Source organism: Camelus bactrianus, chromosome 12 (assembly GCF_048773025.1).
Source record: "Camelus bactrianus isolate YW-2024 breed Bactrian camel chromosome 12, ASM4877302v1, whole genome shotgun sequence".
Classification (NCBI taxonomy): Eukaryota; Metazoa; Chordata; class Mammalia; order Artiodactyla; family Camelidae; genus Camelus; species Camelus bactrianus.
The window spans coordinates 59,470,685-59,498,683 of record NC_133550.1 but is presented as its reverse complement, the minus strand read 5'-3'; the positions used below and the strand labels follow the sequence as shown (position 1 = coordinate 59,498,683).

At 55.8% G+C, this 27,999-nt stretch overlaps 2 protein-coding genes across 3 annotated transcripts; both read right to left on the bottom strand.

Annotated features, from left to right (window-relative positions):
- Positions 1-1,397: 1,397 nt before the first annotated feature.
- Positions 1,398-18,380, bottom strand: MCM5 (minichromosome maintenance complex component 5). 2 transcript variants are annotated; one of them, XM_045509820.2, is made up of 17 exons: positions 18,230-18,380; positions 17,809-17,983; positions 16,560-16,686; positions 16,346-16,474; positions 13,912-14,084; positions 12,181-12,336; positions 10,443-10,609; positions 9,820-9,991; positions 9,189-9,300; positions 7,803-7,946; positions 7,426-7,491; positions 7,018-7,194; positions 6,524-6,636; positions 5,086-5,214; positions 3,974-4,116; positions 2,567-2,694; positions 1,398-1,706 (listed from the first exon to the last, which is right to left on the bottom strand). In XM_045509820.2, exons 2-17 carry the CDS (start codon positions 17,973-17,975, stop codon positions 1,605-1,607), a joined length of 2,205 nt encoding a protein of 734 aa, XP_045365776.1. In that variant the 5' UTR covers positions 17,976-17,983; positions 18,230-18,380; the 3' UTR covers positions 1,398-1,604. The 2 variants fall into 2 exon arrangements, with proteins under 2 accessions (XP_045365776.1, XP_074231555.1); XM_074375454.1 differs by having other exon boundaries at positions 18,156-18,237.
- A 2,471-nt stretch (positions 18,381-20,851) lies between these two features.
- Positions 20,852-27,673, bottom strand: HMOX1 (heme oxygenase 1). The gene is made up of 5 exons (XM_074375453.1): positions 27,499-27,673; positions 26,252-26,372; positions 23,493-23,984; positions 22,341-22,440; positions 20,852-21,375 (listed from the first exon to the last, which is right to left on the bottom strand). Exons 1-5 carry the CDS (start codon positions 27,519-27,521, stop codon positions 21,245-21,247), a joined length of 867 nt encoding a protein of 288 aa, XP_074231554.1. The 5' UTR covers positions 27,522-27,673; the 3' UTR covers positions 20,852-21,244.
- Positions 27,674-27,999: the final 326 nt, after the last annotated feature.

The window sequence follows — 27,999 nt, the reverse complement described above, 5'->3', positions numbered from 1 at the left end:
TAACAAGCGGTGGTGAGGATGTGGAGAAAGGGGGACCGCTTGTGCACCACTGGTATGAAGGTAAAGTGGTGCAGCCAGAGTGGAAAACAGTATAGAGGTGCTTCAAAAAATTAAAACTAGAACTACCTACGATCGAGCAGTCTACTTCTGGGTATGTATCTAAAGAAAACAGAAACAACTAACTTGAAAAGATACCTGCACCCCCACGTTCACTGCAGCATTACCTACAGCAGCCAAGCTACGGAAACAACCTAAGTGTCCACTGATGGATGAAAGGATAAAGGAAATGTGCTGTGTGTACACGACGGAGTACTTTTCAGCCATTAAAAAAAAATAAGGAAATCCTGACGCTTGTGACGTGGACGGACCTTGAGAGAACTGTTAAGACAAGCTAAACAAGGCACAGAAAGAACGATACCGCGTGACCTCACTGACATGTGGAGCCTGAAACAACAACAAAGAAAAACCAAGCTCAGAGATGGAGAATAGACTGATGGTTGCCAGAGGTGGGGGGTGGCAGAGACGGCACGAGTGAAGGGGGTCAAAAGGTACAAACTTCCACTTATAAAATAAGTCACAGAGACGTAATGTACAGCATGGTGACTGTAGTTAATAATATATAATAGATATCTGCAAGCTGTTACGGAGAATAGATCTTAGTTCTTATCACAAGAAAAGAAAAGTGTGTTAACTATGTGTGGTGATGCGTGTTAACCAGACCAAAGGGGAGGGGGAGGAAATGCCAAAATAAATTATGGCATATCCAAAAAAACAAACTTGGGCCCAGGAAGTCAGGTGCCTCACTCACGGCCACACACTTTGTGGGTGGTCCCACTGGGGAGAAGCAGTCTACAGAATTCCAGCACCTTCTGCTCTTACCTACTCTGCTCTAAGGCCCAGTGGGAATCCATGCCCCTGAACACAAAAGCCATCAGTCTCTCCACACTGCCTGGCCCTTCCTGGACACGTCACTAGCAGTAGCTCACTTATGCTAAGCACAACCCTGTGCAGGAGACACTGGTGTCGCCCCCATTTACAGATTGGGAAACTGAGGCTCAGAGAGGGTCGTGAATCCAGCCAGTCTGATGCAAATGCCTCCAGCCTTGCCCGCCCATTAAGCGGCCAGGGAACAGCTGAGGCGAGTCAAACCGACCTGCTTTACGAGGCACTCCCACACACCCTGGGTCCTGTTGGATTCTCACCAGCACCATCAAGACACTGGCAGGACCCTCCCCACTGAGCCGGGGAAGGTCCGGAGCACAGAGGTGAGTGCCGTGCCCAGGAGCCCGAGAGGCAGAGCAGGTCAGAAACCCAGATTTGTCAGGCTCCAAAGCCTGTCCTTGCCCCACGAGGGCAGGGTGGGGTGACAGGCCACCCACGGCAGAAGCCCACAGATATCCAAACACAGCACAGCTTTATTATTTCAATAAACTCCAAAGGCACATTTCCTGGGTCTGTGGCCGAGGCAGACACGGAAGGCAGTGAGGCAGGACGACGGTCCCTGCATCCAGAATGCATGGGAAGTTCAAGGTGGCAGTGGGGAGGCGGACGTGATGGTGGCGGCATTCCTGTGGCGGGAGGGACGGGAGGAGGCGCAGCGCCGCTCACTTGAGGCGGTAGAGAACCTTGCGCTGCATGCGATGCTGGATCTCGCCACGCCGCAGCATCAGCTGCAGGACCTTGTGGACGGCATGCTCCGGATATTTCTGAAGGACACGAGGTTGAATGCAGGCACATGCCTCCGAGGGGACTCCAAACACCCCACCACTGGAACCTGAGGAGCCCCAGGGGAGCCCAGGCACCCCCTGCTCACAGGGACCCTGCAGCTGTCACCCCATCTGACCGGATCCAAGAAGGGCTCACACTTCCTGAGCACCTACTACGTGCCAGGCACTCTTCTAAGTCTTCACACATTTGCTCAAGGTCACATAGCAATTAAGCAGCAGAGCTGAGACTTCAACTGAGTGCATTTGTTTCTAGAACCCAAGCTCCTGACACCCCCAAACCTCTCTAAGTCTCAGCCTGCTCACCCCTCAAATGGGCATGGTACCACCTACTGCGCAGAACTGCTCTACGGATCAAGAGGAGACGATGCACGTGAGAGGGAGCTGAGGCCCCAAACTGGGATTCTTCCTGTGACCTCAAAGATGCTAACAAGCGCTCCACAGCATCTAGAATGCCCATCACCTCACCATGGGGTCAGGCACACTGTCCCCAGAGAGCTGGATGGCTTGCCCTCCTGGCTCACCCCCCACCCCCAAAGACCAGGCAGTGAGGAGAAAGGACAGACAGGAGGGCTGGGAAGCCTGGGAGGTTCCACCAGCACCTCTGCCACCTGTCCTCTCCCTCTGGTTAGACAGAGGAAGTATCCCTGCCCCAGACTGAAGCAGTCGCCAGGGGAGGAACACTGGGAACAGGTCTGAGCCAAGGAACAGCCACCCCCTCCTCTCCCAGGCCTGCATGCCAAGCAACAGGATGCTGTGCTGGGTGCATGGGAACCAGGCTGCGGGGAGCCTGCAGGAGCACCGCCCCCAGCCTACCCCACCTGGCCTCAGGCAAGGCCCACCTGCTTGGTGAAGTCCTGGATGATGCTGTGCTCCGACACCTGGGAGCCGATGGCAAAGCGGCGCTTGAGCTGCTTCTCGATGCGGCTCAGCAGCTCCTGGTCCTCCTGGCTGGTGAAGCCCTCCACCCCTGTGGGCGTGAGGAGGGAGGTCAGTGTGTCCTCAGTGAAGGCTGGGAGAGACGGGGGCCTTGAGCCCCAGGAAGAGTAAACCGGGCCCCAAAGAGAAAATGAGAGGAAGAGACAGAGCGTGCCAGGCACAGCCAGGGCCTGACCTAGGGGATGACTGACAGAGCTCCTTGGGGAAGGAGACTGCAGGCAGAGGGGATGGCTGGCGCAAAGGCACAAAGGTGGGAAATACGCCCACCTCGTTCACAACCCAGTCAGGGGCTGGGGACACGGCCAGAGTGGCACCAGGTTCTGTGGGCCCTGGAGGCCATGGCATAGCTTTTTTCTTTAATTCTGGTGAGCCGAGCAGCCACTAGAGGGCTCTGGGACAGCACGTGGACCCATGCAGCTGGACAGGCAGCAGGGACGACTTCTGGGAGGAGTCTCTCTAGGATGGAGACCTGGAGGGGACCCAGCAGTGACCCCGCAGCGCATGCAGGCTGCCCCGGAGACCGGATCCGTGAGGCACCCGAGCGGCCCAGGCAAGCAGGAGGCTCGTGACTTCCCACACCTGCCGCAGCGTGGGTCTCCCCCGCTGACCTGGGGACCTTGGTGTTTCAGCTAAGTAAGGAGAGGGTGGGGCCGTGGTGGGGGAAGCCACAGAGAGGGACTTCGAGGCCCCAAGCAGAATTGAGTCTGCAAGGCAAACTCTTACACAGCCTGCAAAGCCCAACTCCAATTTCACTGCCCCAAATCACAGCTGTCCCCTGTATCCTCAGAATCCCAGAGAGGGCTCTGTTCGCAAATGTCTAATGGGACAGGAAGCCCCTCACAAATGTCTAATAGGACAGGAACGGCAGAGACTGCGCTATCTTCAACAAGGGGAGGGTGGGGTAAGCAGACCCACCTCCCTGGCTCCAGCCACACTGGCCCTTGAACATGCCAAGCCTGCAGTCCCTGGGGTCTCGCCACTCAACCTTCCCTATACCTGCGGTGAAGGGGGCCACAGGTCCTCACTTCACCCCACGCCTTCCTTCCTGCCTCCTCCTTGGAGAAGCCATCCCTGACCACCCAACAGGGAGGCATCCCCACCCCTCTCCAATGTGCCCAACCTGCTGGAATTCTCCTCTCCGCACTCTACACCTTAACTTGATTAATTTGCCTCTTTGCTGGGTCATCGCCCCATCTCATTCCCACTCCAGGAGAATGGGAGCCTCACCAGGTGGGGCGGCAGTCCCACCCACAGAGTCCCAGGCTGGGAGCCCAAAGACCACCCAAGCCTGTGTCCCCACATCTGCTCACCTGACAAGGTGCCGGACAAGGCGGCGTCCAGTGTGGACACTTGGAAGAGCCTCAGAGCCTCCTCCACATCTGCCTCTGTGGCGAAGGGCTGCAGCTTCATCTTGCTGAGGGCCTCGGCGATGCGCACGATGGCCTCCAGCTGCCTGTGTGGGAGCAATGGGATACCAGGGCGGCCTCAGGCCATCTTCCCTCCCCTGTCCCACCCCAACCTCCGGGAGGTGCCTGCCCAAGGTAGTAAGACTACAGGGGAGACTGCTGGCTGTCCCCATGATCCATCTCCCTTTCCTCCTTAGTAATGGAACCCCAATTTTTATTCCAGCACCTGGCACCCAGCTAAAAGACATTTTTCGGCCTCTCTTCCATTTACATGTGTCTGTGTGACTAAGGTATGCCCAGTAAGTTTTAAGTCCAAACATTTTACAGGAATTTTAGGAAGTGGCCTTATGATGGGCCCTTCTTTTCCTTCCAGTCCTGACACCTGGGATGCGGAAGCGATGGCTGGTGTTCCAGCAGCCATCCTGAACAATGAGAATAAGGGTGAGCCTGAAGGAACCAAGACTGCTGATGACTGAGGAGCCACCACACAGTCCTGGACTACCTAACCCTCTTACGTTTTCACGTAGAGGGAAATAAACTCCGAATTTACTTAAGCTATTTTATTTGGGTTTTCCATTACATACAGTCAAGTCCACTTCTATACTAATCAGTGCTGGAAGCAAGATTCAAACCAGGTAGGTCCAAGCTCTTAATCATTCTACTGTACTGTATAAACTCACAAGAGTAAGGAGAGTTTAGAGACAAGAAAAGTGAGGTCCAGAGAAGGAAAGCCATTTCCCTGCAGTCACACATGGGCTAGAGACTGGTATCAGGTCTCCTGACCCTCACACCTGGCCCCTCCCTCACCCTCAGGCTTTCCCACAGCAGGGACGCCAAACAGAATTCAGAAGAGAATGTTGTGGATTTTCTTAACACTAAACAAACCAAGAAATACAGATAATCAGGGAGACCACTGTCTTCCCTCCCTGCACCCTGGCCCTGGCCCTGCTGGGCACACAGCACCTTGTACATTGAGGCCATCACCCGGCCCAGCCCTGGCCCGCCCGCTGGCTCACCGCACAGTGATGGGGATGCTGGAGCGGCGGTCGCTGTCCCTCTCGTGCTGCCGGGCCCCACTCCGCATGATGATGTACCGGTTCTTCAGCTTCTCAGCGGCCGCTGCCGACAGCCGGGGGCCACACTTCCTGCAGGACGAGGGGATCAGCTGCCATGAGGGCGGGAAGGAACCCACCCCGGCCCTGGCCCTTGGCCAGCGTGCAGACACACACTTCCGGGGCCCACAGGCCAGCAGGCTCACAGCAGTCCTCCACCCTACGTGTTCAGGGGCAAGATGCACAATGACACCTGGGAGAGGCTTGGCAGTGACTGCTGTCCAGAGGCAGGGAGCTCGCCAGACTCTCGCAGGGGTAGCAGGGATGTCTGCCCAGGATCTCCTCCCACCCTATCCCCTCCATTCTGGGCTCCCCGCCAACAGTCACTGATTTAGGGGAAGCCTTAGATCATCTAAGCCAACCCTCATTCTGAGGATGATGAGACAGAGGCCAGAGGGAGGGAGCAAACTCCCCAAGGCTACCTGGAACTTGCTATCAAGGAGGGACTAGAATCCAGGGCTCTCAGACTCACACCCAAGGGCCCAAGCCTGAGGATGAGGCCATGAGGAGCTCCGAACGGTGACGAAGACCCAGGTACCACTTGGCACGGCACCACCCATCACCCAGGCAGAGGGGGTGAGTAGGGACCAGCCCAAATACAGCATTTCACTTCCCATCGGAAAGACACTCAGAAGATCTCTCCACCTTGGGTTTTAGTTCCAACAAGAGGCAACAGAAGCATGTGTCTAGGATCTTGGTGCGGTGGCTAAAGGCACAGTCTCTGGAGCCAGGTACCTGGGTTCAAATCCTGGCTCCACTACCTCCTGCCTGTGACCTTGGACAAGCTACTTAACCATTCTTTGCCTCAGCTTCCCCACCTGTAAAATGGAATAATACACCAACTTCATAGATTTGAGAGATAAAATTACACATAAAAGACTCACAATAACATTTGGCATAATTACTCTATGTGTGACTATTATTACAGGCAATCTGTGAGAGTAACGATAAGGCTGCAGCTGCCACTTACTGAGTGTGCATTCAGTGCAGGGCTGTGCCAAGCACTTATTCATCATCTTGTGCAAACCTTACTAAAACCCTAGGCCACAACCCAGGGAAAGCAAGGCTCCAAGGTCAACGGACTCACCCAAGGTCACACACTGGGGGCAGGCATTGCCTGTGTCCATACCGCCTCCCCGCATGTCAGAGTCAAGGAGGTCTTTGGAGCATCTAAATCCTCCTCCCCCCCCGTTTCTGAAATGGGGATTCTGAGGCCAAGAGCCACTGAGTGATTGTGCAGGGTCGGAAGGAGCAGAGCTAGGGCCCAAAGGGCCTCATCGCAGGCATCCTGAATGGATCCCTCCCCACTCCCACCCCCATGTGGCCTGCATCCAAGACTCACAGTCGGCAGTAGGCGATGAACTTCTTCAGCTTGGCCAGGTCCATCTCACCCTCCACAGCCTGGGTCTGGGTCAGCGCGCTCACGTGCAGAGTGATGACATGTTTGGCCAGCATCTGGGAGGTGGAGGGACACTGGGTCAGCCCGCAGGCCTTCCCAAGTCAGGTGGCAGACAGAGGCACCCTGACGACACTGAAGCTGGACCCAGCTGGGCCTCACACTTCAAGGCTTGTGGATTACATCTGCCCTTGAGCTCCTTTCAAAAACTAACCGACCAGAACTGGGGTGCTAGTACTTGTAACCCCCTTATTTCACATACAAAGGACCAACGCCCAGGGAATGACTGTCACAGCATATCACACGCAGGAGAGGCAGGATTCTTGGAAGTCCACAGCTCCCGCCTCCTAGGCGGCCCGCTCACAGGCCAAACCCCTGGTCTGGCCTCCCCCAGAAGCGTGGGTCTGGCTAGTGCCCCTGTGGCCCCGCCCCCGACGCACCACATCCCGCTCCTCATTGTGCTCGTCCTTGACGATGAAGATCATGTCGAAGCGGGACAGGATGGTGGGCATGAAGTCAATGTTGTCCTCCCCCTTCGTCTCGTCCCAGCGGCCAAACACAGAGTTGGCAGCAGCCAGGACGGAGCAGCGGGAGTTGAGGGTGGTGGTGATGCCAGCCTGAGGGAGGAGCGAGGGGCAGCAGAGATGAGAATATGGGGTTTCAGCCCTCTCAGGGTGCACACCCACACATATACACACGATTCCAGGACCACCGCTGCTGCCAACAGAGGCCGGGCCAACAGGCCTCAGCACTGGCCGCTCAGGGCAGCCTGAGGTCACGGCCAGATCCCGGCCCCTCCCGGTACCTGGGGCCCGGCTGGATCAGCCTGGACCAGGGAGGCTGCTCACCTTGGCAATAGAAATGGTTTGCTGCTCCATGGCCTCATGGATGGCGACACGGTCATCTTCTCGCATCTGTTTGGGAGAGAGAAACATCCACCAGGCCCAGGGAAGGGGACCAGGGAGCGGCGGCAGCAGGAAAACCTACAGCAGCCACCATTCTAGGGTCCCGACCCCGTCCCAGGCCAATGGCAGGACTGGGTCACCTCTAGTCATGACAACAATTGTGTGGGGTTGGCTCTCCTCTCCCCATTCTCCAGGTGTGGAAACTTCCCTATAAGCGACAGGCCCGGGGACTGAAGACAAGTTTCCAGATCTAGTGGTTTCTGTGTTCCAAGCACAGATCACACCCCCAGCCCACAACCACCTCACCCTGCCAGACTCACCTTGTCAAACTCATCGATACAGACGACTCCCCCATCAGCCAGGACCATGGCCCCGCCCTCCATGATGAAGTTCCGGGATGAGGGGTCCCTCATCACCGAGGCTGTCAGGCCAGCCGCGCTGCTGCCTTTCCCAGACGTGTACACCTGAGAGAGGGTGACGGAAGGTGTCAGGACCCAACTGGTAAGTCGAAGGGCGTCGAGGGCTGGAGCTTGCCCAAGGTCACACATCATGGCTGGCTGTAGAGCAGATGACCCCAGCCTGGCCAATCCCAGCCTGGCCGGGAGGTTCTCCCCGGGGAGGTGATCACATCCATCACTCACCTGAGCCCTACCATTGCCCCATGAAGCAGCCCTCAGGGGCCCGGCTCACAGAGGAGCACACTGAGGCCCAGAGGAAAGGAGTGGCATGCTTCTAGGGGGCCTCGGGGCTGGGGTGGACTCCTGACTCCCAGGGAAAGGCTTCCCTACCCTGAGTCCCTTGTCATCTTTGTATAGACCTGGGAGCCACGTGCTACCACTGAGCTCTTAAACTGCAGCAGTCCAAAGCCAGACGTGCTTAAGTGTAAAATACACAGGGAATTCAAACTTAGTGCTAAAGGGAAAAAAGCGTGAAGTCCCTCCTTCATGCTTTTGTAACATTAAGCTACACGTTGAAATAACGTCTCAGACACACTGGGTCAAACAGAATGTGGTGAAGATCAATTTCACTATTTTCTATCACTTTGTAAAGTGGCTACTAGGAAACATACAATCCCCAGGAGGCTGACATCTGTGGTCCACGTGGATTTCCACAGGGCAGCACTGGCACAGGTCACCCGGCCCAGCTCCTCACACCCAGAGACCACACCCCACACACAACCCTGCCCACTGACACAGCAGTCACCCCCGCCAGCTCTGACCCCCAGACCCACACACTGAGGCACAGAGGACCTGGCTGACCCAACAGCTGGGCTCGCATCCCCTGACCAGCATTTACTCGCCATGGGATCTTGGGCAAACACTGAGCTATTCTGTTCCCCAGTTTCCTCATCCATCAAAGAGGGTAAGAGCACACACCACCCAGAGGTGAGGTGAGCAGTAAATGAATAAACATAAAGAAAGGACTCCAAGCAGGGCCTAAGCCTGACTTCAGCCAGGACTGTTATTGACACTCTGACTAGGTGGATGGACAAACTGAGGCTCAGGGGGATGAGGTAACTCACTCAAGATCCACAGCCAACTACTGGCTGGGCTGAGACCCAGATCCCATCCAGTCCAGTGCTCCGCCCACTGCCCCGAACCGACACACCCTGCTGGTCTCCTGCCTCCCCCTCCTCCACAGCCCGCCTGCAGCCTTCCTCCCTGCAAGGGCAGCCAAGATAGACCAAAACTGTCCGGGAGGCTCACCCCAATGGGAGCACACTTCTCCACAAACTTCAGCAGCTGGGACTTGGCCGTCCCCGGGTCCCCCAGCATCAGCAGGTTGATGTCTCCTCGGCGAGTGAGTCCATCGGGGAGCCTGGGGGAGAACAAGCAGGTGGGCCAGGTGAGCAAGGCGAGAATCCCCGAGGGCTGGGACTCGGCGCCGGCAGTAATTGGTAGCTACTAGTAACGTTACTTTCTGTACCTCCACTATTTTAGAGTTTCCAAAGAACATGTGATGTCCCCTGCGTGTTAGGTTTTCACCTGTCTTATTCAGGTGGAGACCTGGGTTCAGAGAGATGATATCTCTTGCCTAATGTCGCACAGTAAACCCCAGTCTCCTGACTCCAAGCCCAGAGCTCTTCCCACTACACTTGCCAAGCCCCCCATAGCCAGGGTCGGGGTCGGAGGGATCGCTCGGGAGAGGAGGGCATGAATTAGCCACCAGCCCATAGACAGCAAGCCTGGGAATTGGGGAGGGTGCCTGGGAGCAGCAGGCAGGGCCAACGGTCCTGGAAAAACGAAGGGCGTAAGTCCTGGCCATCTGGCAATTAGTTGCCCACCTATGGGCCAAGTCACCCGTCCCCCGCCGCGGACCTAGGGGCCCAGACCCCACCTCTTCCGGGAACCCCCGAAGAGCAGGCAGGCGATGGCCTTCTTCATGTCCGTGCCCCCAAAGATGGAGGGGGCGATGCTCTTGGAGATGACCTCGTAGACATTAGGGAGGGCGGCCAGGCGCCGGAACTCCTCCTCCTCCTGCGGGGTCACGGCCCCCGCAAAGCTCCGGCCTGGGTGGGGCAGAGAAGGGAGGGTGCATGAGAACCATGAGGGAGAGCCTGCTGCAGCCCACCACCCAGGCCCCAACCCAGGGCAGGGCCCTCGGAGCAGGACAGCACAAGCGTCAGTCTGAGCAAAGACAGAGGCCCCAGTTCTCCCCCTCAGGATGGGCTTGTGTGCTCCCGGGTCCAGTGAGTGAGGGGATGAGTAGTATGTGTGCTGAGGGGGCAGGGGGGAGGCTAGCAGTCTGAGGAGTTGGAGAGCCAGGCCCCAGGGACATCTTCCATTTTGCTACTGGGCAGGGGGTGATGACGTGTCTTTGGTTATGACAGCACCACTCACCCTGGCTGTTGTGCAGAACAGGGTGTAGGCGCGAGGGTGGAGACAGGAAGACCAGGAGGCCTGCCAACAGCCCAGGGGAGGGACGACAGGGGCTCGGCACACGGCCCGACAACCACTCACCAGAGCCATCTGTGTCCACCTGGATGCCCAGGACACGGATATAGGAGCTCCGGATGCCCACGCCCACTCGGTCTCGGCCCCTGCTGGAGGTCAGGCCAAACTTCTTGATGGAGTAGATGCCCATGATGGTGACCCTGTTCCCAGGGACAACCTTGTCACACAGGTACCTGAGAGGAGGAAGGAGAAAGAAGATGAGAGCCTGGTGGGGACAGGGAGTCCCTGGCCCCACCCACCCCGTCACACTCCCAGTCCATCTTAGCAACTCTACTGGAGGCCCCACGACCTGAGCTGGCTCCAGCCTGTACCACCACAGGGCCCTCGCCCTCTCACCACAACCCAGCCCACGCGTGGACGGCCTAGCTGCTGGAAGAACAATCCTTGGTCACAGTGGTTGCTAGACTCTTCCACAGCCTTCAAGAGCTTATCTCTTATGCTGGTTGGCATTGCAGGGCCCACCCCAGCCCCTCAGATGCCCCATCTCCATCACATCTGCTGTCGGATGCACCCCAGGGCTCCTACACCAACCCAGGGGAACCTTCCCCCTCATGCCCTCCCTGCGAGGGTCATCCTCCATTTCTGCCTCTTCATGGCTCCATGATCTCAGCCAAGTGATTTTGCCTCTGGACTTTTATTTCTTCTTTAAAAAATAAGACACTGAAATCAGAAAGTCTACAAGGCCCTCCAGCCAGAACTACAGGTGCGTGGAAAAGACACTGGGGCACGTATCAGTACCCAGACACTTAGAAGCTATGTGACCTCAGAGTCACCGCACCTCTCTGAGCCTAGGGGCATGACAAAGTGACCTGACCTGCTCAACTGCTGTGGGTATAAGACCCAAAAGTGCTTTATACACCGGAAAGAGCCACAGCCCATAAAAGACCACCACTGTCATTATTAATGTTCTAGGAAAGGATCCTGACTCCTCTCTTCCCGTTCCCCATGTCTTCACTTTGTACATCACAGACCACTTGAATGATCCAGTAAACACCGAATATACCATTTGTATTAAAGAAGCTTTAATGCTCCACACTCAATATGCATTTTCCAGTTGAAATCTCCCAGCATCCTGATGAGAGAGACTGACGCCTGTCATGATCCCCACTTTCCCAATAAGGAAACTGAGGCTCAGCAAGCACGTGGGACTTGCTCAGGAGTCTGACTCCTACACGTTCCACTGCCGCTGAGGAAGCTAACGTGACCTACGGGTCCACTGCTCAGAGAACATGCACGCAAAGGCCACCTGCACGCGACGCCAGGCTGTGCAAGCCCAGGTTAGGGACCTCTGTCCACAGCTCCACACCTTCACCCCAGGTCCCGAGACCAGGCCCAGGCCAGCACCCTCTCCCCCATCACCCAGCAAAATCCAAGGAAGAATCGGAACAGAAAGCCCAGGGCAGGGGGGTCAGGCTGGGAAGAGGCTCCCCCAGCCACTGGCTGTCTTAGCTGTGCCGTCTGGGGCCTCCCAGTTCTAACAGGGCTGGAGAGATGGATTCTCCAGGAAGAACATAGACTCAAAGCCAGGCTCCTCCACTCACTGAGCCGGTGACGCATCCTTGTCTGCAGGCGGGGGCTGACATGCCCCTGAGGATTAGGGGAAATGTAAGGGAAGCACCCAGCACGGAGCACGTGTTCCCTAACTAGCATCCTCTCCCCCGCTCCTGGCCGCGCTTGGTGGTCTACAAGGGGCACCTGACTTAGGGACGCGGCCAGGGAGCCCGCCCATAGGCCGCTGGCTCACCTGTCGCAGTACAGCTGCATGTGTCTGGGCATCTCGCCGTGAGGCACCGCGTCTGGCAGCTCCTGCAGCTTCAGGGTCTGGAAGTCCACGCACTTGCACTTGTCTGGCATGATGAAGTACGGGTCCAGCGGGCACCTGGGGCGCCCGGCCTGATCCCTGTCCGGGGGAGGAGAGAGGGTCACCAGAGCGGCCCTGAGAGCTCAAAGTCCAGGGAGTCCAACCCGAGAGTCGGCGACAGGACTAGCCGGCAGCGAGCCAAGGGTCTCCAGGACCGGCCCTAAAGGAGGGCAGCTCTTGGGGGATGCAGCCAGGTTAGGGTGGGGAGACCAGACTGCACGAGGCTTTTTTTTTATAAGATTTTTTTTTAAACCTGGCACCAGACCCTTGGTTCACTTATTTTTTTAGTCTTTTTACTTATCTATTTCTTTTTTATCACTCTATTTTTTTATTTTCATAGGAGAGGGGAAATAAATAGGTTTATTTATTTACTTATTTTCAGTGGAGGTACTGCGGTTTGAATCCACGACCTCATGCACGCTAAACGTGCATGCTACCACTATTTCCTCCCCTGACACGAGCTCTTAAATTACCTTGCTGGGAGGCGGACAAGCCACACTCCCAGCTTCCCGAGGAGACTCAGTGACCCCACAGGTGAGAGAGGGGCCAAATCACCACTGATCTTTTAAACCCCACTCAAAGCCCCAGATCTTCCTCCCAGTGAGGCCCCTGGAGACCACACTCAGGGCTCTAAGCACCTTTGAACTTCCATGTAACGAAGCCATTATCCCACCACCACGGGAACGTTACAGCGAAGCACCACTGTGCCGGTCACTATTCGAGGTGCCGGGGACACGGCCATGGATGAAAAGCCCCTGCTCTTGTGGGGCTCGAGTTCTGATCAGCGGAGAACGAGAAAACCCACCAGCAAAGAACCACATAACAAAACGACAGGCAGCCCTGTGCCGTCATGGAAGCGGGGATGTGAGGGGGAGGGACGTGCGCTCCAAGCCTAAGACGGAGGGGCGTGGAGGCAGCCCTGGGAGAAAGCCGCCGGAGCGAGCGAGGCCACGGGCCGAGGAGGTCGGGGGGAAGAACGTTCTGGGTGGAGGAAACAGCAAGTTCCAAGGCCCTGCAACACGAGCGTATTCCAGGAACAGGAGGGAGGCAGCGAGGCCGGGCCAGGAGAGGAGGGAGGACATGAAACCGCGGGGAGCTGGGAGCAGACCTCGAGGGCCGTGCAGGCGGACATGGGACTTGACGTTGAAATGTGGCAGAGCCCTGAGGTCAGGAGGCTGAGGGGACCCAGCAGCCAGAGAGGGAGGAGCCCTTAAGATCGATCGGGGTGGAGGGCGGTCAGCAATCCTTTTCTGTAAGAAGCCAGAGGGTGAGTATTCTCCGTTCTGTGGGATAAGAGGCCGCACACCCTGCATCTGTAGTACAGCCACAGCAACATGTAAACGATGGGGCCTGGCACGGCCCTTGGCACGCCCTCGGTTTGCTTTAGAAGGTTTGAGATGGACTCCCAACCCCAGCTCCCTGCACAGTGGTCCGGGTGCCCTGGAGGGACACCACCCCCAGTTCCTAACCCTGAGTTCCCAACCATCAGCTCCCACCAGGCACAGCCCTGCCCGCACCCTCCCCGCTGCCTGTGGGGCAGGCTGGCCTCATCCTGCACGCCTCCACTCAGATGTCACCCCCACAGCCCCGCAGAGCCGCGCCAACCCCACTCACGTGTTGCACTTCCTGGGCAGGGGGTAGCCCTCCAGGCCGGGGCGCATGGCGATGTTGGTGAGGGTGTTCCGGCAGCTGCGGCACTGGATGGAGATGCGGGTGGCCTTGGCGCGGACCCCCGACGCGGCAATGATGATGCCGGGGATCTTCACCAGGTGTGACATCGTGTCCGACTGTAACGGAGCCACAGGGAGGGTGGTTGGCTAAAGGGAGTCAGGGACACCTGCGATCCTGTATGAAAATCTCTTTTTCATAATGCACGTGGAAATACTTAAGGATCAAGGACCACGTTAGTAGCTTTCTTTAAAATACTTCGGCAAAAAATAAAAACAAACAAAACAGAGAAAGCAAATAAGGCAAAGTATTAACAGTATTAATCCAGGTGGAGATAAGTGAAACCTGTTACACTACTCTTGTCACTTCTATGGGTGTGATTTTTTTACCGTAAAAAGTGAAAAACAAGAAAAGTCCCTTTCATCATCTTTTCTTCCTGCTCCCAGGAGTTTTTTGGGGGACAGAGGTGGGTGACAGGTTCCTGTCGATGCCCCCAGTGGAGGGGAGGAGGGAGAAAGGCAGGAAGAGGGCTGGGCCCACACTCTCCAGTAAGTGAGGCCAGGGGCGCACGTGGCTGCCACAGCCCGGGGAACACTGGAACTGCTGAAACCACCAAGTCGTTTTCTGAAAAACAGTCTACGAGCTGCGGGGGTCCCAGCACTCCAGAATCCCAGGGCTGGAAAGGACTAGGGCGGCCTCAGCCCCCAAGCCACACCTGACCAGCATTCCTTCTAGAGAGGGCTCCTCCCGTCTTACAGGACACCTGACCCCCAAGGCAGGCCGTTCAGAGTCTGAGAATGGGAAGCTTGTCCCTGGGGCGGGGGAGGGGCGGGCTGAGGCTGGCTTCTCCGAGGAAACTGCTGCCCCACAAAACAGTTCACTGCCACCTCCACAGACAGGCCAACGTGTGACACTCGGTTTAGTTCCACACATGGTCACAGGGTCCCTCCCTGGTGCTGGGAGCAGAGATGAGGCCAACACATTCCACAACCATGAGACCCACAGCCTAGCCCTGCTTCTGGAACAGACCTGCCATCGTGCTGACCAAGGAAGGCTGGACAGGGACCCCAACAGAGCCTCAGGACACAGGAATTCCAGCAAAAACCAGCACCTGGCCTTCCTGGCCTCTGGTGCGGTGACAGGGAGGAGGTGACACTATCTGGGCACCACTGTAGAGTTCGCCAGGCACAGCCACGTGCGTCCTTTCATTTGCTTCTCACAACCACCTTGTGACACAATCAATGTCGGGACCTCACTTCCTCCTCACGGCTCTCCTGGCTTCCTCCCACTCCTGCCTGTTTTATAAATTCTCCTTCCGCACAGCAGTCGGAGGGAGCTTTTCAAGATGGAATCAGCCTGGTCTCCTACTGAACTCTCAATCCAAGCTCCTTTCCACAGCAGCCAAGGCCTTGGCCATTGGGTCTCTCCATCCACTTCCTCCCTTCCTTTCCCCCAACCCTCACTCCCTAGGGTCCAGCCATACTGGTTTCTTTCTGTCCCTTGACACCTGCTGCTGTCCCCCACCCCAGTGCCTTTGCACCTGCTTATCCGTGAGCCTGGAACGCTCCTCTCTCTGGCTGTCACCTGGCTGGCTTTGCATCCCTCAAACTTACACCAACATCACTTCCTCAGAGAGGGCTTCTCTGACTGCCACCTACAACCCCCAGCCTCTGTAACATTGCCTCTGTTTCTTTTCTTCATGACTCTTGTCATGGTCCCTGAGATCAGCTCACTGCTCCTTGTCTGTTTCTCCCACAGAAGCTCCACAGAACCAGGTGAGGGTCTAGGCCAGCAAGTAGCACATGGCAGCCGTTCAATCAGTATTTGTTGACGAAAACAAAGAAATGACTGGATGGCAGACCACCTCTGCCAATCTCTCCTGCTTCCTCACCACCCTCCAGCCATGCTGCCTTGCCCCACAGGCTCTGCACCAGCTGTGTCCCCCGCCCTAGGAATGCTGGCTGCTGGTCCCCGTCCTTGGATCTTCACTTAGACATCCCCTCCTCAAAGCAGCCTTCTCTGTCTTTTCCACACTTGCTCATCATCCTCCTGACTTCTCCCATTCTTCTTACGAAGTAATCGTGGGTGATGTTTACAGGTTTACTCGGCCTCCTCTGGGGGGATACCCACTCCTGAAGGACAGGAACTTGTCATTGAACTTGTCGTTGAGTTCACCGTTGTTTCTCCAGGACCCAACTCAATGCCTCACTCACAGGAGGAGCTCAGCAAACATCTGTCCAAAGAGCTAATTTTTCAGAGGAGGAAACAGGCTCAGAAATGTCAAGTGAGTTCCTCAGGGCAACACAGTGGGCACCCAGGTCTGCCTGTCTCCGAAGCCATTGCCACTGCCACCCTCCAAGCGGCCTCTGAGTGGACCCACCTTCAGGCTACGAATGCTGGACGGGCTGGCGTCCGACTTGAGCATGACCTGGATATCCTGGAGCACCTCATCACCCGTGGGCCGGGGCCGGGTCACCTCATCAGCCACCTCTTTCGCAGCTTCCTCCAGCTGGAGAGGAGGAAGGGGACAGGCTATGAGTGCCTGGAGCAAGGCCAGCCCAGCCTGGGAGGCACAAGAACAGGGTCCCACTCACCAGCTGCAAATGCTCAGCTGGTTGCTTGTACAAGTAGTCAGCTAGGTCCTCGTCAAAGCTGGCCAGGTCCTCCATCTCCACTTCGATCCAGTATTCCCCCAGGTTATAATGCCGCTTGAGTTCATCCCTGGAGTGGGCAGGTGGTAGGGCAGGGGCGGGGAGAGACACAGAGAAAACAAAACTGGCTAAGGTACACTTGCACCCGGAGTCTACCCACACCAGTGCCCCACCACTCCTCTTCCTAAACACGCATCTAGTCCAGGTGGTTCTGTTATTTAACCCTGAAGAGGCTCCCCACTGCCGACAGGGCATCCTCCAAAGAACATTCTGTGGGAGCGATTTGCGAAACAGTCAAGGGACGTTTCAACACTCACACAGACAGGGTTCTGTGCACAGCTGTCTGGGAGACTCTCACTGCAAACCAGTCCTTTCACTGGGCTCCTTGGAGCCTTTAACTTTTTTTTGGAGGCCAACGAGGCACATGGCTGGATCTTGGAGGGCTCCTCTGAGAGCCTTCCCTAACTCCCCTTGAACATTCCTCCTCTGAGACAATCATTATCTTGTAATTTATTTGTTGGTCCTACTGACTTAGAAGCTTCTTGAGGGCAAGCAGTATGAATCTTTCCATCTTTGCATCTCAGGGTCTGGCACAGAGATGGTTAATGACATCAGGCATGTGAATAAACGGAGGCAACATGATTATGCCCATTTTACTGATGAAGAAACTGAGGCCCAGAGAGACTGTCACTTGGAACTCACTCAGCTAAGGATCAATCAGGCCCACGCCTGGACCTGTAAACTCATATTCTCTGCATTTTAAAGGCCTATGAGGATCTGGCAAAATGTCACAAATGTACAACGACTAGGAGCAGGGACCCTGCCAAACTCACTCAGTGCTTAGCCCAGCACCTGGAACAGTGTCTGGCATGCAGCAAGTGCTCAGTCAACAAAAGCTGACTGAGTGGAATGAATGAAGGAAGGAAGGAAGGAAGGAGTGAAGTAAACCTAACTACCATCTTCACCTTTGGCACCCACAGAGAACTTGGTTTACAAGCTATCACGGACATTATACGGAAGGACAGTGAGAAGCAGATGAATAGGAACAAGACCTGGAAAAAGAACCAAAGGGCCCCGAGACTCACTCAAAAGTTAACCTCAGATATGAAACGTACAAAAACCGTATTCCACCGGGGTGCGGGGCCCCAGTGAGCGGACAAAGCCCCGCTGGGACCGCATCTCCCGCCCGCACCTGTATTTGAAGGTGAAGCCGGTGCGGTCGGTGCCCACTCGGTACTGCCGCAGGAACTCCTTGAAGCGCCTCTGCAGCTGCGACTTGCGGGCCTGCCCCTCATCGGTCGCGTTGTCGCCCCCGAAGCTGTCGCTGTAGAAAATGCCGGGGTCGTCGAAGCCCGACATGACTGCACCTGGTGCGGGGACAAGGAGCTGGAGCAGGCGGAGGGGGGAGTGTGGAGGGGGACGCGCGCGCGGCAAACCCTCCGACACCCGTGTCCTCCGCTCCGAATGCGGGGCGGTGTGAGCCCGGTTCCGCCTCCCAGACCCCGACCCCAGTTCTCCCAGGAGAAACCACTGCCTTACTGCGCCGTCAAGTGCAGACTCCCAGGTGCCCACTCCCAACCCCGCCGGCCTCACGTCTCCCTTCCCGCACTCACCGGAACCCGAGAGACAGGAACCCCCACAGACCGCCGCCGAGTTTCGCGGGAAAAACGAGACGCCGCGTTTGGACGCCGCGGTAGCTGCGCTCTCATTGGGTAACCAGAGCCCCTCGGCCAGTGATTGGACTGCTCTGCGCCCGCGAGTCCCGCCTACCGGACCTGCCGCCAAGGCGGATTGGCTGCAGGGCTCATGACGTCAGGCCTCCTCGCCTCCTTCCGGGCTCCATTTTGCTTGCCGTACAATTTGGCGCGAAACTGACCCGGAGGAAGCAGCGGGGCGGGGCGACAAGATGGCGGAGGGGCGGGCCGAGGGGCGGGCCGAGGGGCGGGCCGAGGGGCGGGCCGAGGGGCGGGCCGAGGGGCGGGCCGAGGGGCGGGCCGAGGGGCGGGCCGAGGGGCGGGCCGAGGGGCGGGCCGAGGGGCGGGCCGGCGAGGGCTGTTTTGTGTACTCTTCTTAAGCCTTTTTCAAAGTCTCGGGAGGAAATGACTCCCTTCAGAGCCACGGGGCGGAAAAAGCTGTAGGTCCGTGAGAAGTACACCCTTGCTGGGTGTGAGCCTGCTGCCCCCTAGCGGCTGGAGGGGGCGCTGCCCACCTGCGCTCCCCGCTCTCACGGAGAACATGCTTCCAGAAGTTGCAGGTCAGAAATGCCACCTCGGGTCACCTTAACGTCTCCAGGACGAAACTCAAACCTGGGGCTCAAGGGATGTTTTCTCAAACCCAAAACGGTGAGGTTTTTTTTTTTTTTTTTTTAATTGCGGAAGAGCTTTCATCATTGAGCAATGCTTAAAATTTGCGAAAATTCACGACCAGATTCCCCCCGCCTGGCTTGAAAAATGGGGAAATCTGCCAAACTCGACAGATTCTCAAGCTTGGACTGCATACTCTCGCTCCCTTCTTTTCCAGTCTCACTCGCAACACGAACTTTTTATTCCGTGTGCTATATTTGCACATATTTACGAGGCATATTTGATATATCTTTTTACAGGGTGTTGAAATTACATCAAATGAATCTGAAACTGGCTTTTCTCCTTAATACTTCGTGGAAGTCCCTCTGAGTGGAGACATAGTTTTAACTCATTCTATTTAACAGCTCCTTAATTTTCCACAGTGTGAATGGAATACAAATTCTTTAGCCATTTTCCTGTTAGTAGAATTCAGGATGGTTTCTCTCGGTCTCTTAACTGCCCCCACCCCCTTCCTTTCTTTGTGGCTACAAACAATGAGTATTGATGCCCTTGTCACAGAAAACTGGAACCTGGTCCCAGGGTCAGAAGAGCTCTAGCCGCTCTTTGAATGCCTACCCTTGGCATACATAAACAATGGCTTCTGGACCTGGTTGCACTTTGGAATCGCCCAGTAAACTTTTATAAGCAGTGATTCCAGAGCCCTTCCCCAGGTCTCCAGAATCAGAATCTCCTGAGGTGGGTCCCAGGATACTGGGTATTTTGATGCCACCATCCACAGACTGGTGTTTGGATGCTTCTTGACCCTCCTTCCAGCGGGATGTATTGTTTTTGGCCTCTGAACACAAGGAGACTAGAAGTGACTTGACCAAGTTTCCAGACTTAGTGACAAAGTCAGGACTAGGGACAGAGTCCTCACGTATTGGTCGTATAAGGAAATGCCTTGTCCCCCTTCCCTCCCAAATAACAACATCAGCAAGGGGCTTTCACTCTCGAGATTGGGAGAGTGCGTTTTCACTATTTCAGTGGCTTTCAGGACATCAGGCAGTGGGAACATCTTAGTTTAGTGCTGGCCAGACCTGGTTGAAATTCTTTCTGACCCTCAAGAGAGTGGTAGCACTCCTCACAGCTTCTCTCTGAAGAGGAACTGAGATGACACAGGTGAGGTCACTCACACAGCACGAGAATCACTGCAAAATTAACAAAACACTGATCTCCCTTGATTTGTAATAGGAGTCAGCATTGTACAATGTTGGCATTTTACATACATCTCATTTGCTTTTTCTCAAGGCAGGCTGGTGAGCCTGTATTCATGTTAAAGGTGATACAGCTGAGCCCTGGAGAGGTTCATGACTAACCTCAAAGGCAGAGCTACAAAGTGGAGTTGTAGGGATTTGAACCAGGGAATCTCACTCTAATCCCTAAGACTTACTATACAGGACACATAAATTTCACCCCAGAATCTGCTTACTTCAGGGAATCCTGTCTTCAGTAAAGCTCTCTTGCATCAAGCAGGGTTCACCACCAAGATTCGCCCACCAACTTCTTAAAGCTCACCCCCCCACATTCTCAGAACAGAGCACAACATCCTAAAATAGCTCCTGCCACTCACACCTTCACCCCTCCTCCCCACCAGGCTTTCAGGAAACAAGTGAGGAAAAGGTCAGTTCTCCAAGGGGAATAGAATCCAAGAAAAACACTTCAAGTTACTATCATGCAATGTAGTTTATTATTTCACAGAAAAGTTAGAGACCAAGGCCACAGTGCTGTTAGACGCCTCCCTCCCCAACCCCCAACAACGGACCCCAACCCCCACCCCCAACAACCCACCCCAACCCTGCTATAAAAACAGAACAGAACACGACGAAATACCACAGTCCAGGCTGAGCTGGGGACAAAACGTGGCTCCAACACAAACGACGGAAACACAAGACAGAACATCTCTGCACATTTATATAAAAATCGCCATGGCCCACGGGGAAAGTGGTCACAGCATGTCAACAAGGAGACCGCAGATCCGAGGCATTTGGAGCTGCCACCTCTGGCTACATCTTCTGGGCTCTGCTGCAGGAACAGAGGGTAGGGAGGGTGCTGAGGGGCCGGGCAGGACCCTCATCTCACTCTGAAGTTCAGGTCACTGGCTGGATGTGCTTTTGGTTGGGGAAGATGCCACAGGCTCCTTTTTCCCAGAGGAAGAGGGACGCAGGGAGAGGGCAGGGGCTGCAACGGCCTCTACCCTTCCCCTCCCAGGCCCAAGTAAGGAAGGCAGCCAAGAGATCGCCCCTCTCCAGAAGAGTTCACGGCCCCCAGGAGCCAGCATGCTCGCGTTCACATGGCGTAAAGCCCCACAGCGACCGTTGCCACCAGAAAGCTAAGTGTGAGGATCCATCGGACGAGCGGCACCTGGGAGAGGATGCTGGGCTGGGGCTTGGCCCTGGACGTCTCCGTGGGTGTAGAGCCTGAAAGAGAAAGGGGACAGTGTCAACACCAGGACAGGGGTGGGCACTTCTGATGTCACAGGAAAACAAAGCAAGGGGGGGGGGGGCTCAGCAGTGTCTAGTACAGTTCCCACTCAAGGCCAGGATGCTGCCAGAGCACAGAGCAGTCACCCTCTAGCCACGCTTGAATACCTCCAAAGACGGGGAGCTTACTATCTCTCCAAGCTGTCCATTCTTCCCTTTTCAACCACTTTGTGAGAAAGTCCCCTCCAGGGGAACCCAAGGGACTACCCTTTGAGAACTGGTGCATCCAGGTGAAGTCCCCTCACCTCCATCAGGTCGCCAATCCCATCAGGCCTGGCCACCATCCCAGCACAGTGAGAAAGTCACAGGGCAGGTGGGCTCAGGTGGCACCAGGAGCAAAGGCCTGAGGTAACCTGCCAAGCAAGCGGCTGAACTCCCCGCTCTCCACTCCCCAGACTCCCAAAGACACACTCCCGCCCCTGGGGGTGTCAGGCTCAGGGAGGGGGCATTTTGTGGAACACATCGGTGCTTTGGGGAGTTTCCCAGACCCTCTCCCAGCAGGGTAATAGCTAGAAGCAGTCCTGGATCATCCCCTGCCCCACGTCAGGGGGTCTCTGCTCAGGAACCATTAAAGGGCCCCAAATGGAACCTAAATTAAGAGGGAGGAGGGATCTGCCATGACTTCCAAGGGCCCTGTGTGTGCACGTCTTTCTTTCCAGCCAATGAACTAGAACCAGCTCAACCCTCCTGATTCTGGAACTGGGGAAACTGAGGCTTGGAGAGTCTCACGTGTGCCCAGTGTCATCCACTGAGGGTGGGCCCCATGCCCTCCAACTGCATCCAGTTTCTCATTTAAAACATTGAGAAGATGGGAACAATCAAGTGATGCTGGAGACAGACAGCTGGGCTTGACGCCCCTCCAACAGGGCCCAGAGGAAACACCGCTCCCAGGAGGCCCTCACCTTGCACCCTGCTGCCGGCCCGCCTGTGAAGGTCTGGTGCTTGCGAGGGACTCTGGTCCTTGGCGTCCCGGGTCAGCAGCTCCTGTAACTCCTCAAACAGCTGCAAAACCAAAGACACACATCTCAGTGAGCGGTGGTGCTAGGCCGGCTGAAGGTAAGGTCTGAGGTTTGGTTATGAAACATTAGGACATAACAAAGTCACAGGAAAAACACTGAGCATCGAGTAGCTTTCACTCAGCTTACAAGAGATGTCCCACCTGCCTGCTCTCCCCTAAATGCTCCCCTAACAGCCATCCTGAATTTGAGGTTCCTGGTCACCACGCATGCCCTGATCCTGTGTCCCTCTGCAAAGCACAGTTTCATGAGTGGTCCCCTAAGGGATGCACTCTGCTGCAGCCCGCTGCCTTCTCTCATTTCTCTTGGTGAAATCTATCCTTAGTGTGTTCCGTGGTAATCATTAGCCAGAGTATACAGGTGAGGAAACTGCAGCTCCCAGAGATGAAGCGCCTGGGCTGAGGCTAACCCAGAGGTCAGGCAGCAAGAGCCAGCCCTCCGATGGGGCTCTGGCTCCAACCCTCCCGTTCCTTCTGCAACACCTCGCTGAAACACACAGATTTTTCCTGGAGGACTGACCAGGTTTTGTGGGTTACGCGGTGGTCGTTTTTTAGGGAAATGCAAGGAAGGGGCATTTTTCCAGTCTCTTCTGAGGTCCCAGGCTGGGAATAAGCCACAGGAGAGCACAAGCCAGGAGACCCAGTCCCCATAGGGCCTCCGGGTTGTCCCAGTGCGCTACATCCATAATGCTCGTGGCCCCAGTAACAGTAGCTAAGGTTAGAGGGGCAGACCCTGCGCCCGGCCTTGCTATCGGGCCTTTATCGATTCAAATTCACTTAACCCTCACAAGAAACTCTAGGAGGTAGGTCCCACTGTATCCCCATTTTACAGATGGGGAAACTGAAGTCCTGAGCGATGGAGGGATGTGCTCAAGATCACCCAGCAAGTAAGGGGGAGAGCTGGAACCCTGCCCCGACCCCCGACCCCAGGCCCCTGCACTTAACCGTGACCCTCAGCCCCCTCCCTTGCTCTAAGAGAAATGTCCCTGGAGGAGTAGCTGGGAGAGGTGGTGGCCAACCTGAGTGGCCAGACCCTCACCTGAATGTTGAGCAGAAACGCGGTCTTGGCCTCTTCCAGGACCCTCTGCCTGACCTCAGGGGTCATCTCCAGGGTGTTCATGCGGGCACGGTAGAGTTGTTTGAACTTGGTGGCGCTGGCGATGTTGGGGAAAGTGAAGAAGGCCAGACCCTCCCCGGAGGTGGGCAGGTCCAGGGCCTTCTGGGCAATCTTCTTGAGGACCTGGCCCCCGGACAGGTCGCCCAGGTAGCGGGTGTAGGCGTGGGCCACCAGCAGCTCGGGCTCCCTGCGCCCCACCTCGTGGAGTCGCCGCACGTAGCGCCTCGTGGCCTGCGTGTAGGGGATGCTCTCCTGCCAGCGGGGTCCATACCAGAAGGCCAAGTCCTGCTCCAGGGCGGCCCTGCGGTGCAGCTCCTCTGGGAAGTAGAGCGGGGCGAACACCGGGTTCTCCTTGTTGTGTTCAATCTCCTCCTCCAGGGCCCCGTAGATGTGGTACAGGGAGGCCGTCACCAGCTGCAACCAGAGCCAGCAGGTCAGGCCGCTGCCATGTATAAGACCCCATCCACCCCATTCACACTACTGCCTTCAACATAGACCCACATCCCCACCCCAGGCTGGGCTCCCACCTCTGGCTGGCCCCTCCAGTCCTCTCCACACAGCAGTCGGAGGGAGTGTCCCAGGAGAAAAATTTCCTCAAGCCCTTTCTGAGCCTAAAACCCTTTCCTCACGCTGGATAAAACACGCAGCCTCGCTTAATCCTGGTAAAAATCCTACAAAGGAGTTGCTACCTCTCATTTCACAGAAAAGGTTCAGAGAGGGTCTGAGACACGGAGGTCACACAGCCAGGAGACAATGAAACTGAAGGCAAGCCCAGGCTTTCCGAGGGGGCCTCCTGGCTCTGGAGCAAGGGAGGACCTGAATGAGGGTGTTACTCTGGCCTTTGATCTCTGGGTGACCACCTGCAGGGCGTGATCCTCCTTCCTGGAGGCCTGCTCAGAACCCCACCGCCGCTGGAAGCTGGGCTGGGTGACGGGCCCAGTGCCCCTTGGCTCAGGGAACTCCCATTACACATTAATTCTCTAGTTTCAGTTTGAAGGAGGACAAAGTTTAAGAGTTCTGGTTAAGGTTCCCAGGTTATTTCTGAGCCACACACCTTCACAGCAGCCCCATTTCTCACCAGAGCAGAAAGCCGGACAGCCTGGTAGAAAATAGCTCGTGTTTTCACCTGTGAGCAACCGGGTTCTAACTCGGCTGAGCTAGTCCTCAACTGTGTGACTGCGGGTAAGCCGCTGGCCCTCTCTGGGCGAGCTGAAGTCTGGGAGTGACTCTGTGCAAGTCAGGCCTCTGTTCCCTTCCCTGCGGAGAGAGATCACCTGACCACACCCCAAGTGGGGCTGGGTCGAGGGTCGAGCAGGCTGATGCAGCTAAAAGCTCTGGATGCAGCCTGGCACGTAGCACTCAAATCAGAAGCCGTGGTGATTTAAAAAAAAAAAATGCCACCTCCCTCAGCATAATCTGAGTGAGCACTGGGGCCATCAGTGGATATTCAGGATCCAAAGTCCATGGTGCAGGGGGAAGGATAGCTCAGGGGTAGAGTGCATGCTTGGCATGCATGAGGTCCTAGGTTCAATCCCCAGTACCTCCATTAAAACAAATAAATAAACCTAATGACCTCCCCTTACCCCCTCAAAAAAAGAAAAAAAATTTAATAATTAAAAAAAAAGTCTACAGTGCCTGGGGATGGGATACTCCAACATCCACCTCCCCAGCCACATCACAGCAACCAGGTGTTGGTCATCTTTTTTGCGGAGACATCATGGGAAGGATGAGGGAGAAAGAGCTAAACCCAGCACCCACAGGCCATAGCCCAAGGCCCTTGAACTGTGTGTTAATCTCCCTTCACTGAAGCACCCCTTGTGTTGGAAGTGTGTCCAGAAAGCAAAAGGCAGGGGGTGCAGGAATGGTGGGATCCAGCTCCCCACCCCACAGTTCAGCTCCAACAAGCCTCACACCCAGCACCTTTCTGGTTCTCTGTCAAGTGCTTGCCTTCTCTCTGCATGAATTTCACAACTGTGCCAGGAAATAACAAAATCTGCCTCACATAGATCTGTGCCCTGACGAAAACTCTGCTGTTGAAAATCTCACAAGGAGAAGATACCTGAGGGAAGTCAGATAAGGTGCCCACAGTCTTACTATTAGGAAATGGATGCGCTGTGGCTCGAACCAATACTACCCCACCCCGCCACCCCTCTGCTTTCAGAGGCAAACCAGAACTAGGTCAGAAGCACAAGCTCTGAAATGAGGCCAGTCTTGGTTTGATTTTGGCCTTTCCCATTTCCTTACTGTCTGTGTGATCTTCTGTTAGTTACTTAACCTCTCTGAGCCTTCCCTGCCTCATCTTCCTTATCAAGGCTGAGGCACAGATTAGGAATCAAATATGAGGGAGTGGATATCGCTCAGTGGTATAACACATGCTTAGCATGCACGAGGTCCTGAGTTCAATACCCAGTACCTCCATTTTAAAAAAAGAGATAAAGAAAGAAAAAAGAAATCAAGGAATAAAATGCTGGGCACAGACTAGGTGGTCAGTTGATGGTACAACTGCCCTACCCCCTCCACAATACCACGCGGGTCACACCACATAGGTCACATGCTGTGTGACCTTGGGTTAGTCACCTCCCCTCTCCGAGCCTCAATGTCATGCCTATCTGGTCCTTCAGCATCCCTGGTCCCAATCCCCACTTACACCACTGGCCACCCTCTGCCACCTGGCCACATACCTTAAAGCCTTCTCGGGTCACTTGGCCCCTCTGAAAGTTCTTCATGAACTCGGCATTCTCTGCCTGGGTGTGCACCTCCTGGGTGGCCTCCTTCAGGGCCTCAGACAAATCCTGGGGCATGCTACAGAGGGAAAAGAGAAAGGTGAACAGGGGGATGGCTCTGAGCAGGGTTCTTCCTGAGCCTCTGAGGGTACGCCCACCTGTCGGCAGGCCTTCAAGAGATTTTGGCTTTCATCAGGCTTCTCTGCAGAAATCCAGACTTCCATCTAGTGCACAGGCCACAGTCCCAAGCGCCTTAAGATGCAACCCCAAATTAACTGTATTACATAAAACACTATGCAATACGGTCCCCAAAACCAACGGGGAAATCCTGGTACCAGTTCTTCTCAATATAAGAGAGGAGGCAACACCACCCAGGGAGAAGCAGCAGTCGGCGGGGTGAACCCTCAGATTCAATGTGGCGATTGCTTTGATTGATTTGAGGCCCAAGATTTAATTCATTAACTTTGTTGAGGTTTCAGATTCAAATCTCATGACCCCCTATCATGTTATGCTCATCACCAAAGTGTCTGAGTGAAGAAGCCACAGAATTGTCATTTCTCCTTTCTCTCCTGCACCCCTTCCAGAAGCATCATCTCCTATTCTGTATATGCTGATCAAATCCTTAGGAAAAGGGAAGGAGCCAGATTTGGAGGTGGACAGATCAAGGTTCAAAACCCAGCTCTGACACCTGCTAGCCAGGAGCCCTTGGCCTTGCTGCCTCCCTCAACTGTGCCATCCTCGTCTGTAAGTGGGGACCCCGCAGTCTCCGTCATGTCTGGCTCAGCTGCTGTCCTGCCCAGGCAATCAACAGCTAGTGAGAGATGGATGTGGCCAAGAGGGGGCTCTTGTAAGAAAACCAGGCACTGTCACCCAGGTTCCTGCAGCCGCAGGAATCCTCCAACCACATTCACAGGTCCAACGCCAAGAACAAAGTTGGAGTCCATAGCAACACTCCCATCGCTCACCCACCCGCAGCCAGGGAGCCAGGCATGTAAATCACCTTTCATCCCTCCAACTACCCTACCCGGCGAGACTAGAACCCAGCTCCTCCCGAGACCAAAGCCCAAGTGACTAGCTGCTCAGTGAGGTCGCTTCCTGCTTCCCCATTCTGTCTGAAGAGCTCGGCGAGAGGGTAGGGGCTGCCCCGCCGGGGAGAGGCCGGTCCCCCGCCCCGCCGCCACGCTGCCCCGCCGCCTTGCGCTTGCCTGTCGGGCTGCGGTTGCTCCATCTGTCCGGCGGCTCTCGGTGCGGGCTGCGGTGCTGGCTCCGATGGCTCGGATAGAGCGCGAGGAGGCGGGTCGGAGGGCGACGTCCCGAGCCCCGACCGCGCCGTGCATTTATCCCCGGGGCGGGTCACGTGGCCGCCGCCCGACAGCTGATCTCCACTTTCTGGCCCGAAGTTGCAACACCCGCGCCGGCCTACGCCCCGCCTGCCCATAGCCAGCGGGGGTGGAGGAGGAGCGGTCATATGATCCTTGGAAAACAAAGCTATTTAGAATAGGACGTTAAAACACAGACACACAGACACACACACACACACACACTTCTAGAAATCTGGGCAGCTGTGTGATTTTGCCCCTTCCAGAGCCTCCCAGCCATTCATGGGACTTGAGCACCCCAGGAATCTGAAAAGTTCCAGAGACCTGGGGGCAGGGCTTCTCAGAGCAGGAGGCTGGGGGACAACATCAAGCACTCACCCGCCCCCA